The sequence below is a fragment of the Neodiprion virginianus genome, chromosome 7, assembly GCF_021901495.1.
Source record: "Neodiprion virginianus isolate iyNeoVirg1 chromosome 7, iyNeoVirg1.1, whole genome shotgun sequence".
Lineage (NCBI taxonomy): Eukaryota > Metazoa > Arthropoda > Insecta > Hymenoptera > Diprionidae > Neodiprion > Neodiprion virginianus.
The window spans coordinates 709,571-725,035 of record NC_060883.1 but is presented as its reverse complement, the minus strand read 5'-3'; the positions used below and the strand labels follow the sequence as shown (position 1 = coordinate 725,035).

Below are 15,465 nucleotides of genomic sequence, written 5' to 3'. Positions count from 1 at the left end.
TACGCAGACGGTTAGCCCGAAAAAATGTGGCATAAGAAACAGTCCACAACAGCTCGTCGATGGCTTTTCTAAAGCGATATTATCTAGTCAAGTCTGGTGGGTACCTATAATAATTAAGTTCGTCGTCGTACCCGTATCTGCGGCATTGTGTGCAAAAAATTGAAACGAGAAAAGGACCGGGAGGGGATGTATCTCGGGGACATGGGTGCGGAATGCATTGTTTGCGTCGTTGGAGGGCGCGTCGTATCATCGACGAGGGTGCAATATAACTTAAAAGCGGCGGAAGACGAACGGAGTCCGTCGTCTCGAGTTATAGTTTGGCGTCGATCGAGGAAGCACTCGGCGGAAGGAGGATCGTCGCCCGCGAGTCAACGAATGGTAATGTAAAACGATTTGGACATTAGAATAGCGAATGGCGTGCAGGGGGGGGCAACCAGAGAGCGGTGTCACAGAAACGACGAGGCGTGGCGAGGTTGGCCATCGTCGACCTATAACTGCACCGATGTCGTACGGTTGCGATAAGTCGGACGAACCGTTTTACCGCGAATCTATTGACAGTCACCCCAGCTAATCTTACTGCGAAATGAGACGGAACGAATTCAGAAACCGGCCGCGCGCGGAGTTAGAATTTCAAATTCTTAAATCCGTTGGACAAAGGCCTCGCACGAGGAGTTAATAACGACTTGCATCATTGTGTTCGGTCGCGCGGCGGTGCTCAAAGGTGGACGGTGTGATACGGCGGATGGCGGATGGCGGTTGCTCTGTCGAACGACGTCGACGGGCGACGACGCGACGGGGCCAGCATGAGTAAGAGGCGTCATTCACCTTTAGCTTCTCGCGCATGCACGCGGCCAAATAATGGAAATATATACGATATCGGCACCGCGAGCCTCGAGCACACACACACACACCCACACACACATACGCACACACGTTGTGCAATATTCCAACAGGAGCCCCCGTGGCATCCGCGGTTGCGAAACTTGTTCGTATTCCGCGAATCGCGTATCATCCTCGACACGGCCTGCGAAAATCGCATCGCGAAACGCGCGACGAAAACATCATGTATACGTATAAGGGTGCGGGGTGGGGATGAGGAAAGGGTAGGCGGCAGCCCTTAATTAAACACCCATCCATTGTCTATAAAAATGTCGCCTTGTGCCAAAACAGCTCTTTGAATCGATTTCCGTCGACGCGACGGAGGGGTGGATGCGGCGATGGCGTCGTCGTCGGGGGGCGGCGAGCGCCAGACAGAAGAGGGGCGGTAAGGGGAAACAGGTTGAAATCCTCGAGCGGGGAGGAAGCCGCTCAAGGTAGAAACGCAAGTTTCCCGAACCCCGGGCATATCGCTGAAAAATACAACCTACCACCTGGTATCTATAGTTATTTTCCATTATAGACGAACGCGGCGATTTCACCGCCGTACAAATACAATCAATGCGGTGGCTGTTTCAACTCCGCGATCACGAGACACGACGAACCTAACGAAGTGGGAGTCGGAAAGCACGTGTCCGTGTACGGCGATAAGTGCGATTAATCTCCTTCTCCGCTGCGCCGCTTATCCGATAACGATTTTAGGTATGAATGAAACGTCCGACGTCGATCTTACATCCGTCGGCCCGTCAGCTCGCTGTAGCACGACCGGCTCCGTCACCTCCCCCGGGTATATCTCGGCGATAACGCCGTCTCCTCGGGAGCGACGACGTAAGAGTACCAGAGGCAACCCCGGACGGACCAAGATACAGGCACATGTACCGAAATCGCGTCAAACCGGCTAATCCACCCCGCCCCGTCGCCGCTGAGGATGAAGAGGGAATTAGGAAACCCCCGGGACGAGGGTGTAGCCCGGCGAGGCGCCCCTGCAGCCGGGACAGGGGTGAATAGCGGCGGCGGTAGGGGAGGTCGGTTCCCCGCGGTGGGGGTCGGAAGGTGGGAGGTGACGACGCGGACCAGCCGAGCGGGGAGTGGCGGCTCGAGGGCTCCTCAGTCGCAGCTCGACGTTCGCCGTGTAACGATCGAGCGACCGATTTTTGGCGAGGTGTTTTTCGCCGCCCGCATACACGTACGTACGTACATACATACACCCACACACGGACGGACAGACACACACGCACACGCACGCAAGTTTCGAGTATACGGTAGAATACACACGGACAGAACGAGGCATTATCAGTGATAAAGTAAAAAAAAAAAAAATAACGTGCGTACAGTATAGTAGAGTGTTTAACGACGACGACAGTGTATCGAGAAGTTACAATCTCGTGGCCGGGTAAGAGTAGAGGAAAACTGTTTGGAAAATAATCAAAGATACTTACCGGTATCGGCTCGAGGAGAGGAGAAACGGAAGCAAGCGACCGAACAGTGGAGAACTCTAGTCGTTTTGCCCAAATGTGTGCGCGATCTCTTCTTCGATTCGCAGTTTTCCGAATCCGTTTATTCGTTGTCGTTTATCCCTTCTACCAGTTTGCCGAATAATTATTCTCCTACGCAACGCGATTCATCGTTCCGAAGTGCATGGAGAACTTTCACGCGTAACGAATACGTGAAGTACAGCTGGCGTTCTGTTCCTTGAATAAAAGGAAAAAAAGGAGAAAAGAAATTATTGTGTATCGTTTTGCCTTGAATTCGCCTCACAACGAGGTCTTCGTTAAAATACTTATATACGGGCGTCTCGGTCTCTCTGGGTCAAGGAGCAATGATCCCGGAATGACGAATTATAAAACCGTGCGAATTTGGTGATGTAATATAATAATTATAATTATATTTTTGTGCAACGTGCAGAAAATCGTCGTTTTATCTGCGAGTGGAGTGTGTTACTTTCGTTTCTGTTGCCCCCTGTATTGCTGCTGCCCCCCCCCCCCCCCCGCCGTTTTATTTTTATTTATTTGTTCAAACGTACGGCCTGGCATATGGAAAATAGTGTGAAGTGATACGAGAAGCAACAAGGATATTACGTCAAAAGTAAACCCCGTGCAATGCGTCTGGATTAATTGACGGGTGGGCGGCACATTCGCATCATCATCTTCGTCATCATCACCGTCACCATAATCATCATCGTCATCACCATCATCACCATCGTCGTGATCGACGGCAAGCGACAGTGGCTGTTACAAAATCTAGATAATACAATCGGTTAATCGGTGGGATATTTATTGTGGATACCGGAAAGCGACGTGCGTCTCCTCCGTGTTGGATATATACCACCTCTTGGTCCAACACTACGGGAGCGACAGAGTTATTATACCGCGGTCAAAAGTCCGAGAGTGTGAGAATATAACCAAGCAGCGGGCCTCGCCTCGTCAGTCCTGGATTCGAGGCTCGGTTTCGGCGATCACTCATCCTCGGCGAGCCACCGAATAGCGATCGCTGATGTGCCAAGAACGGGCCCGAGGTATGACAGGCTGAGCGTCGTCGAGGTTGACGACGAGGAGGACGAGGAAGACGAGAAGGCGGGGTGTCATGAATTTGGAGAGAAGGATCGCGTACCAGGAGCAGCATCAGTGTCAGTGAGTGTCTGCGAAAGCGGCGAGGTGACAGCCTCGAGGAACAAGCGGAATAATAACGATCCGTCGGTGCGCGATAAGCTCGAAACCCAACCCCAACGAGAGAAGGGAGGAGGAGTGCAGCCGAGCGAAGAGGTCTCGGAATCATGGCCGCCGCCTGCTACGAGAAGGAAGTGGTGATCGGGGTCGGGCACGGGCACGGACACCACGGGGTCATACCGGCGACCCCGGCTCCCGGGCAGACGGTTCTGCCCCCGGCCTCGTCGGCCCTCGCTATAAGCGCCGCGGGTCCGGGGGGCTACAAGGATTACTGCAAGGAGCAGGTAACCGCCTACAAGGACTACTCCCAGCCACTCCACGTGGACTGCAGCGTCGAGTACGAGCTGCCGAGCCAGGCGAAGCCGCCCCCCGGCGGGGGCGAACCCCTGCTAATGATACACCCCTGCTACTATCGGCGGGCCGAGCGTGAGCGGCGAAGCCCCTTTGTCAACAACCTCCCGCCACCCGCGACAGCCACGGTCGCGACCTCGAGTCGAAGCAGGAGCCGCCGATCGACGACTTCCGCGACTTCCTCATCGACGTCGTCGTCGTCGTCGTCGTCGTCCTCAGCATCGGCATCGGCGGCGGCGGCGGCGGCGGCGGCGGCGGCAGCGGCGGCGGCGGCAACATCGGCCGCTTCCAGCATCGCTGCGGCGGCAGCCGTCGCCGCGACCCAGAGTTCCTCCTACCACGCGGCTCTGACGGCCGCCGCGTCTCTTGGTCAGCAAGCCTCGCTGTCCCAGCAGCAGTTGGCTGCCCTTTCCCAGCAGCAGCAACAACAACAACAGCAACAACAACAACAACAACAACAACAACAACAACAACAACAACAACAACAACAGCAGCAGCAGCAACAGCAGCAGCAGATGACGTCTGTCCCTACTGCGACGAGCCTGATCTCGGCCGACGAGAAGGCCGTTATATCAGGTATTTATCAACACTACTTCCGGGCAATGCGTGCCCACCATCACCACCACCACCACCAGCACCAAAGCGTTGCAGCAGCGGCGACGTGTTCGACGGGAAATTCCTCCTCCGTGGCGGTGGGTGGTAGCGTTCTCCTGCAGCCGGCGGCCTCGTCCACTTCCGCCTCTTCTTCTTCGTCTTCTTCGTCTTCCACCTCTTCTTCGTCGTCGTCGTCTTCGTCGTCGTCGTACCGGCAGCAGTTCTCGATCGCCGCCTGCAGCACCGGGGCGGGCGGCCTCATTGCGCCCTCATCCTCCTCCTCCTCCACCACCCTCTCCGCGTCGTCGTCGGGGGGAACAACGTCGACGTCGCACCATCACCGCCACAACCACTCGCACATCCACCCCTACAGACGGCCCGCGGCCTCCTCCTCGCGGCCCCTCGCCTCGCACTTTACCGCCACCCACCACCACCACCACCACCACCATCATCACCACGCGGCCGCCGCCGTCGCCGCGACGTCGAGCGCGGTTTACGCTTCCGCGATCCACAGACGCCACGCGGCCGCCTCCCTCCACGCCCTACAGGCCGCCGGGTTCTACGAGGCTCCCGCGTATCACGCGCTTCTGCCCCAAAGCTAAACCCGGCACGCCGCCTCCGTCTCCACATCCACCTTTGCAAGCCCCCCCCCCCCGGGCTCTCCGACGATCGATTGCCCGATTAACGTAATCGTCGCTCGACACCCACCACCACCTTCTGCCTGTATCGTCATTCCTCCGTTATCAACGAACCATTGTCGTTTCGATTCCGTAATAATTACCTGTCTCTTTCGCCACCGTGTCATGTACTACAATGTTCATGCTACGCAGCACGATGAGTCGAGCCTTCCCCTGTTGACGGAAACAGGGGGTGGGGGGGGGGGGGGGGGGGGGGGGCGAAAAAAAATTTAAGAAGAACAAACTTGCATCATGTTAGCTATGTTTCCTTCTTATTACGGATTGTTGTTGTTGTTGTTGTTCTTGTTTATTATTATTATCATTATCATTATTATTATTATTATTGGTATTGTCGATTGCGATTGATTACTATTACTATTAGTTGCTAGTTTCTAATCGATAGCTATTATTCTTATTCTTATTATGATTATTATTATGATTATTATCATCATCATTATCCTCATCATTAACATCATAATCATTTCTATTATTATTCCTATTGTTATTATTATTATCGTCATTGTTGTTGTCATCATCGTTATACTTATCGTCATCCACGTCGTGTTTCGTATATTATATTGATACCTGTAAAACATACGATATACACGATAGTGTGTACAAGTTCACACCAGAGTCGAGAACTATGCACTACTAATGCGTATAAAAAACCTCTGCCTAAATGTTACGGGTAAACGCTTAGGGCGCACGATATTTAGTTTGGATATTGTCGAAACGCTGCAGTTTTGTTATTGGTACATTCCGTCACTCACGCGTCGATTATTATTTTTCTATCGATCTATTCCAAGTCGTAGATCATTCTTCTTTATGCCGTACTTGTTTTTTTTTCCATTGCCATTTGCATCATCTCTCGCGAAGGGCGATTAATCATCCAAATAACGAGCATTAGTCGCCGTGCGTCGCGAACAAGATCCCTAAACTGCGGGTTTCTTGATTCCAACGCGATCCAAATCGAGACTTGCGGCATTGGACGTTATAAAAAATAAATAAAAAATATTCCGACACCTATATAGGTACGTACATATTTGTGTATACGTATAGTATACGCATGGGTACGTAGGTATGCGTAGGAACAACTTTGTACGGAAATATGCAAACCGCGGTTATTTTCTAATCTCGTCGGATATACCTAGGCCACCCTGCCAGTGTTTTCGTCTAACCATGTGTAATTAATAAACATATGCCAAAACTATTTAACGACTATTGAGAACGAACGAGTAGTTCGAGTATGTATGCGAAACGACGCGTCGAATTCTCTCTTCTCATTCTCCTCGTTCTCCTCATTCTACTCATTCTCCTCATTCTCCGCATATTCTCCTTTTCGAGTCAATACTTGTATGCTTGTACTACCCACGTATATAACAGTGGTCTGTGCATACACAATTCACAGCCAAATATAACTCGGTGCCATTCGCTTCAGAGGTTCCTCCCTACGTACGCATATGTATACATATACCTACGCCGTACGCCTATATATATATGTATATATATATATATATATATATAGGCACACGTGTATGTGTATGTGCATCGAATAGCGGTACAGCGGAGTCGTTCATTCAGCGGCTTTTTGCCTTTGTTTTTTGTTCCAAGTACCTTTTTGACGTAGGTATGTGTATACGTTACGTATACTTTCCTGTAACGTGCGTATGTATTACGCGTCCGTACGAGTGTATATTTTCTTCATCTCTTCTCTCTTCCTTATCGCATATTCATACCTACGGATGTAAGCTACAATAGGTATGCATGTACAGACGGTGTACTCGCCTTCAATTCGAAATGCCAAAATACCGGTGATCGTATACAATAAAGTAGATAAATTCGTACCTACGCACGTGAATATATAACAAGAAATGAAGGAGGATATAGAAAATACGGTGCGCTGCGGCAGACAACACCGCTAAATAATTTCGACGTTGACCTACGCGTATGTATAATTCAACTCTTTTCCAAATCATTCGAAACTTCATCCCTTTTCCATCGAGCAATTATTCTTTCAATCCTCGTATCACTGTGTCGTGTCGTTGTTGTTGTTGTTGTTGTTATTATTATTATTATTTTTGTTGTTGTTGTTGTTGTTGTTTTCGGCACTACTCGCAAGCGGAAGACACGTGCATGCAGCGGCCATATTATTACAGGAAGGTGTGTATACATATAATGTATTATGGCAATATTCGAACGTTCGCCAATTCGCCACAGGCCTGTAAAATATAGGTATATAAGAGGGGACTCGCGGCCCGGTCGATATTCGATACTCGGAGAGGATATCCGATACGGTCGTCCTCCGACGAAAGGGGGAGAAGAAGGGGATGGTCGCCGATGCACCCGGAGATTGGAAAGTGCCCGATGGGGGAAACGGATAAAAGGGCAGAATGCCAGCCGAGACCGAGTCAGTCCGTACCTTCTCTGTACACGTACGCGTACCTATATGTACCTATATATGTGTATATTTATACATAGATGTATATAAATACATATAGTTATACGTAGCGCACCGACGGCGCGGCGTGTGGTGTGACGACGGCCAGACGACGCGACGCGTCGGCGTAAGTGAAATTGATAGCGAGTATGCCGTGCCGTGAAGTCTGATGTTCGTTTTCCTCGTCCGTTACGTCCATCTGTCGGTCATCGGAGCGGCTTGCTTGTAATATGTTTGCACTCCGTCTAACGGGTTAGAACTTTCATAGTTCCTGAATTTTTTTCTCGATTTTTCTTCTTCCTAATCGATTTTCATAGCGAGCGAGATAGATTGATCGGAATTTTGTTATATTTTTGTTTCTCAATATTTTCTCACAACAAATCGCATCCGCCTACCTTCCACGTTATTATACATATACCTGTATGCGTATTGCTGTGTGCTTGAATAACGTGATATACGATGTATTGCTTTTTGTACATATCATAGGTATGTGTCGTTGCTCGATTCAGATTCCTGCATTGTTATTGTATCTATGTGTGATGTTTACTCGAGAAAAATGTCGGAATACGAATGAGCAGTGATGAGTATAAACATTCGATGTGCGTTCGGAAGAGGAAAAAATAAAAAAGCCCAAGTTTCTAACCTATAGTTGTATTCTGATTTCACTTAATCTTAATCGCGTACACGTATTCTCCGGATTTTTATTTACAGTTTATATCGACCCGAGACGCGTTGACATTCCGCATAATTAATATAGGTATAGCTATGTGTAATGTGTAGATATTGCAGATCATGGGGAAGAAATTCTGAAAACACGAGAGATAAACCGCATATTTTTCCGTATCGTATCGATTGGTCGTACGGTTGGTTCGATAGGCGCAGCATAGTTTATAATAGATATACATTATTTAATGGAATAAAACGGAATGTATGTAAATCTCGCGCGCGGCACTGCACAGATAACGATTTTCAAACCGCGGTTCTGAACGAGTCGCTTGGGTATTGTAGGTACCTATGCGTTATATCTCCGCTGTCTCCGCTGACGGAGGTTGTGACGTTGTAAGAAATAATATGGCTACCAAACGACTATCGTGCAACAAAAGAAGAGAAGAAAACAAATGTCAACATGGAACAATGATGATAGTAATGATTAAATAAAATACAAGATAAATCGAACATATAGTTGAATATTTCTATAAAAAAGTACGTTTCGTAATACAGCTATATTCAGCATATATGCGATAATGATGTTTCTTTCTCATTCTGACAATGATGACGACGACAACGACAACAACAACAACAAAAACAACAATAATAATAATATTATTAGCATTGAATATGTAGTGTAAAAGTGAATCAGGAAAGGATAAAGAAAAACAAATTACAACCGTACATGTATATATATGCGCCTCTTCTCAAATCCTTATGCGATGAGAATTTTAGCAATACTAATGGATATCGCCTGGATATTGCCGGGTCCGACTTTCTCTCTCTATCTTTTGAAAATTACGTATCTTATACATTGTATACTACTTTACAGATATGTAACCGAGGTGATTTTCATGAAAATTCAAGATTGGGATGATCAGTCGCTTGTAAATTTCACAACAAAATCTGTAGTCGCTATATCGTCATTATTATTATTATGCAGTATATCGCGATTATCGGAGGTTGTTGCAAATACAAATTTATTGCGAGTAAAAGAAAGAGAGAGAAAAATCATCACTTTATACGGTAGAGTATAAAATGACGCAGATTCGTATATATTATGTAGTATATACGGTAGTATATGGAATTATACATATTTACTCATATAAAAAAAAAAAAGAATATAACATGGGTAATATATGCGATAAAAAGAAAAACGAAAAAAAAAACGCGGTAATTGCAGTAGACTACCATATAATTATTGCTCTGGTCGTTAATTTGAATGTGTATAATCGATTGATAAATCTTCCAGGCTCACATGAGAGAAAAGAAAAAAGCCTCACAATAGAAAGAAAACTTTGAAAATATATGTGCATATGCGTATAATAATAATTAAAAGTATGCAGAATAGCGTGTTATATGTCGTTGAAAATATAATAACGATTACCTGGCTTTCTTCAGACAGTTGAACTTACGCATATGTAATTCAAAAAGACTGTTTCGCCGTGCGTACATTATATTATACCTGTACTGCATGTAATCACACACTCGCACACACACCCACACACGCGTGCACCTATATATAATCCAGTGTGCTGCGCGTACCTCTGGCATAGAAGACTTTCGAATTTTTTCAACTTAATTTCTTCACAAGTTTAATCTTGAATCCTCTAATTTCAGTACGAGCATAGTTGTGATTCTTCTCCCCTTTTTATTCCCAGATTATTATGATATTCTCATGACAATAATAATTATAACGATGATGATAATAGGTAACGATTACGACAAATGTTTGCGAATTGAAAGCAGGAAACAGCATATTTCTTCAATTGCAGACGGTGGATTGAGACTCTTTTAAAGGCAGACTCGATTTCACATCTATGTGTAGTTTATGTATGGGTGTGTTGTAATATGTAGGAAAGATTTCAAAACTAATCGAAAACACTTACATGAACATTCGCCTGTGACTGCGTCCGCAAGGAAAGAGATCTGGAAAGAGAAAAAAAAAACCATAATCAGATATCCGGTAAATCTTACGAAGTATACGCATAGCCAAAACGCATAATACCATAGATAAAAGCTTATATTGTTGTCGATTAGACATCGATGCAAAGAGAGAAAAGGAAAAGACAAGATGAGAATGATCGAACTAGCGATAATGATACACATAAACATGCGTCTAATGATGATACCTATTATATATTCGTGCGCGCGTGTACACACGCACACGCACACACACACACACACACACACACACACACACACACACACACACACACACACACACACACACACACACACACACACACACACACACACACACACACACACACACACACTTATATTACGATAATGTACAAGTCTCTAGTGTGATACACCTCTACGCTTATTTCTCTGACCATAGTTATCTAAGTCTGTACATAATGTAGGTATACATATAATTATAATAGAAGTTCGAAGTATTTCAATGGTCTATAGCTGACTCGTCATACATATATGTGCATCAAGAGTCCTATATAATTGATGATTGACTAATTGACACACATAAGAATTAAAAATATACGTCTAGTTTATATATATGATAATGACAACAACGACTGACGACGCTAACAAGTAGGAAGGATTTTGTTGGTTGCAGGCGCGCACGTGCATAAATTTCGATATTTAGGGAAGGATGTTAATGAGAGAGTGAGAGTGAGAGTGAGAGTGAGAGTGAGAGAGAGAGAGAGAGAGCGTGAAGAGTGCAAGTGAGAATAAAAAGAATATATATGTATATATGCCTATATATATCAGCACACGTATATATACATATTCTTTTTATTCTCACTTGCACTCTTCACGCTCTCTCTATATATATGATAATATAGTGAGAGAATGAGAGCTATAATGAAATACATATTAGAAAGATATATGACGGAAATAAAATGAGAAACGAACAATGAAAATTGTACGACGTGTGAGGTGATTAACGATAAGTCACGTCGTCTTTTGCGTGTAAATAGTGTGTATATATGAACCATCCACTGACTGTACAATACCACCCAAATATATTTATATTTCATGTTAAACATCAAAGCTTATTTATTATTGAGAGCATGGACTGCGGTTCTGACGTTTCGTATTTGCGACGGTCGTATGATTTCGTCATCTTTGCTAAATGCATTATTACACACATACCTACGTAGTTTTTCAATTGTCGACGGTGCAATTTTATATACCATACACATGAACACGAATTGTTTACCTACCTCGCGGCTTTCGACCTCATCATTTCCGTCCTCAATGGGCACGCGAGTTCACAATCAATGAGACGGTATGTTTTTTCATCATTTACTTAACTGACGAACGTCGTTGCTGATAACGTGAGAACTCAGGGGTGGGGGGGAAGAAAATTCAAAGATACGAAAGGCTGAGCCGCGGTCGTATGCAAACAACCACCCGCACCTTATATCCACAACCATTCCAAATTCACCATATATATATATATATAATTGCAGCTTATAAATTGCAAACAACAGAATCAGTGCTAAATTTTGATTCGAAAAGATGTCAAAAAATTAATCGAAACAAGAGAACAAGAGAAAGAGAAAAAAAATGAAAAAAAAAATGTATAAAAATGACGGACAATCAATAAATGGCTGTTTTTCATTTCTGCACATTCATGCTGCATACACACTGTTTCTTTATCACAACCGTATTTACGAAACGAGGAAAGAAAAAAACAACACGCACACACTGAAAGGAAAAGACGAAAGAAAATATTCGAAGAACCTTTGACCAAGAGAAAGAGCGAGAACGCGGACGCATAACACGCACGCATGGACGGTAGGTAATCATTATTGGTTTTATTCATGATTTTTGTATTTTACTTTACTTGATTTATATGATTTCCGATCTGGTTGAAAATTTCACTTCTCTTTTTTGTCCCATATCATATCGAATCGCAGTATTGCCGCAATCATATCCTGCAGTATTATGACACATACTCAGGAATTATCTACCATCTTCTCTTATTATATTTTTCTTTCCTTTCATGGTTTTTGCGCAGGGTGGTGGTGTATCCGCCATCGTGGTGGATGGTTTATGTACGCACCTATAATAATTTCTCCTTCACTGCAATACGTAGGCCTAAATACATACATGCATACATACGCGTATGATATAATAGAATTCATTAAACAATACAGAAAGAGAGAGAAATTGTCATAGAAGGCGTTGAGCGAATGATCATGATTAATATACAGGTACATACTGCGGCGATAAGAATATGTATCACATATCCAACCAATCCAAGGTTTTCGCATTCGTTATCACCGCATGAGAATATAAATCGTGCAGACGGCGTTTGAAGTAGGTACAATAAAATGCCATCAGCCGCCGCGTCAGCTTCCAGTAATTATTAATAAAGTATTGTAAAGTCGCGATTTCGCGAAATCCAGCTTTGCTTAAGTGTTGTGCGAAATACGAGACTACGATGGACTTGGCCAATTAAACACGTGGCGCGATTGTGCAGTAATTTTAGTTGTATACCTACTCCGATCGAAACACTGTCGCACAGTTTGCACTCACACAGAGCTCACAACTTTGTGCCCCAAATATCCGCCATTCGGTTGAATATCAGTTCGTATAATGATATAAACTGTTCTTACATTAGGAGTGTAGGGTCGTCAAGATACTTGCAAAATCTTTGCAGACAGCGTACAGGCTTGGATATCAAAAACGGTTTTAGAATTTCGCCAACTCGTGAAACCGAATTAGGCGAAGCGCGAAAGTACGTGTCACGCGGTTAATTACGACTCTGCCTCCTCTCTCTTTCTATCGGCTGACGATAAACGTTGCCCGCGGTACACATGGCACACGATGGTACGTACGAACTGTAATCCGCAAGATATTTCGTATAACTACGTTAAATTAAAGATTTCACGTAATATCGAACAGTTCAACTGTACAATGACGCATGCAGCCCGGCAAGCGGATAAAAACTCGCCTCGTGCGAGATAAGTTTTTATTAAAATCTCGGCGCATTTTCCACCGCCCATGCATATCCGCTTCGGGTTGAAACGAAAAATTGACGAAAAATATTGTTTACGATCACCCGGTAGATTAAGCCTTAAACGACGCCGTTAAAACCCGTTCTTTACTCGTTCTTATTCTTCGTATTTTTCGCTTCTCCCATTAACGGTCAAGCAAACCTGTGTTGTATCGGTACTGCAAGGTAAGGGGAGAAGGGAAAGGGAGCGCGGAGGGGGGGGGGGGGGGATTAAAACCGCGGTGCGTAACGGCGATCAATGAGTTTTTGAATGATGAACACACACGTAGGCATAACGCATGAATATCGTTATCGAATCAAACCGTTCACCCGATATGAAATTGATTCGTAAACGCCCGGGATACGCGATTTATCGGAAATCCAATCACAGATCGCAAGTTGCGGGAAAAAAATTGGGTACGAAACCTACGACGACAAGGGGTTGCGAGGCGCGGCTAGGTGTAATTGGTGATTAAAACGTGATATTATAGGAAAATGCAGTTAGACGTGAGCGTGCGTGAAATTGAAAGGAAGGATAAAGGAAGGGCGAGAAAAAGGGAGAGGAAGAAAGGGCGAAGGATAGAGAGATACAGAGAAATTCTACAAAGCCCAGTAAAATCCCGGCGGTTGAAAAGAAACGAAACGACGCCCCCATTATACATTATGTACACCGCGTATTCGATTTCGGGGAAAGAGAGAAAAGGTGGAAGAAATGAGAAAGAAAAGGTAAGACGAGAGGCGGAGTACGAGGTGCAGTTAACCACAATGAGTCGCAGCTCCTTCGATACTATCGTCAAAGGGAATAAAGAGTATATAAAGTTTAAGACCACTGCCGCTGCCCGCCGCGTACCGACAATTATGACTTCTTGCCGGGAGGCCTATACCTATAACGCCTAACGCTAAGGAGGTGCGTTTCTCCTTCGCCCTACCTTGTGCCTTCTCGATGTTTTTTTATTCCTCCTCGAAATCCTTTTTCAAACCCCCCGCTACACGGGTTCGATGATTACAGACCTCGACGGATTCGCGTTTCTCCGACTCGGCTGCGGCTCGTACCTTTCGATGACCCGGCCGATGTTTTCTTCGAAAAATTCGACGAGTCAGGTATTGCAGGCATCCGGCACGATCGCTCGAGAGCCATCGATCATCCGTTTCAAGCCGAGGGGACAGCGGACTATGGCTCCAAACTGCAAGCTGTACTCCGTTGCACGTTCCGACGTTATCGCGCTTTCGGATACATATACGTTAACGAGTCCCGCGGGGGCTGGGAGGGATATTATATCAGAATGCGCAGGGAAAATCGTAATAATCAAAGAAAGCTGGTGGCTCTGTCGCGGGATCGATAGGACGGGTGAAAGGTGAGAAAATACTCAAATTGTCGGTCCATCCGCTCCGTTCTCGGGAAGAAATGTTTTACGAGCCTTCCTTCGAGGATCAGCCACACCCCGCACCCGAGGGGGATTAAGACTGGACCGGGGTTCTCGCGGGCGAAAACCTCCCTTCAACTTCCGGTAATATCAACGTCGGGCAAGCTAGTTGTGGGAAAACGGGGGTGGAGGGGGTGAAAAGGTGGACTCGCCAAACTTTTTTGTAAAAAAATTCAAATCAGGACCGAAATATCCAACGTTTGTTGTATTCCCGTCTTTCCCCTTTTGCCTTCTTTTCCTTTTCCCTCCGCCGTGAGTGTATTCTTATATTTGTTCGGTACGGGCCTCGCGTTGTTTGAACACTGGCTTCACACTTGGCACGTTTGTCCGCCTCGTCCGCCTCGTCCGCCTCGTCCGTCTCGTTCGTCCGTCCGCATCTGTTTGCCCGCCCGCCGCGCCGCGCGGCGCGTTGAATTACAATAATATCTATATGTATGTATATATTTGTTGTACCTCGTACTCGTACTTTCGTCGCCTTCCGTCAACGTTATCTCGGCCCTCTTTCCGCATCGAGGAATTAGCGCGAGCGATATCGTTATCGAGCAGACGCGGACCGCGTTTTCCACGACGTTTCAGGACGACAGGTACTCGAGGAACAATCAAATGGGAACGAGAACGAAGCGACGAACTTTCCTACGCTGTAGGTACCGCAGGTCCACGTGTACCGTGGTTAAGGTCAACGCGTTTCAATGCGTTTGCAGTTGCTTTCGCCGATTACTCGCCGCGCGTAAGGCGACGAAGCAGGAATCGAGAACAACGGGCA

The 15,465-nt window shown here is 45.9% G+C and overlaps 1 protein-coding gene and 1 long non-coding RNA gene across 2 annotated transcripts in view; both read left to right on the top strand.

Annotated features, from left to right (window-relative positions):
* Positions 1 to 1,979: 1,979 nt before the first annotated feature.
* Positions 1,980 to 15,465, top strand: part of LOC124309389 (myb-like protein Q) — a gene marked incomplete at its 3' end in the record, with an annotated part of 113,622 nt that continues 100,136 nt past the window's right edge. Inside the window, exon 1 of the mRNA XM_046773023.1 lies at positions 1,980 to 4,469. Coding sequence (XP_046628979.1) covers positions 3,650 to 4,469 — 820 coding nt within the window. The remainder of the gene's footprint in view (positions 4,470 to 15,465) is intronic.
* On the top strand, positions 10,578 to 11,324 carry LOC124309409 (uncharacterized). The gene is made up of 2 exons (XR_006909238.1): positions 10,578 to 10,937; positions 10,969 to 11,324. It is a non-coding gene; the product is annotated as an uncharacterized LOC124309409 (long non-coding RNA).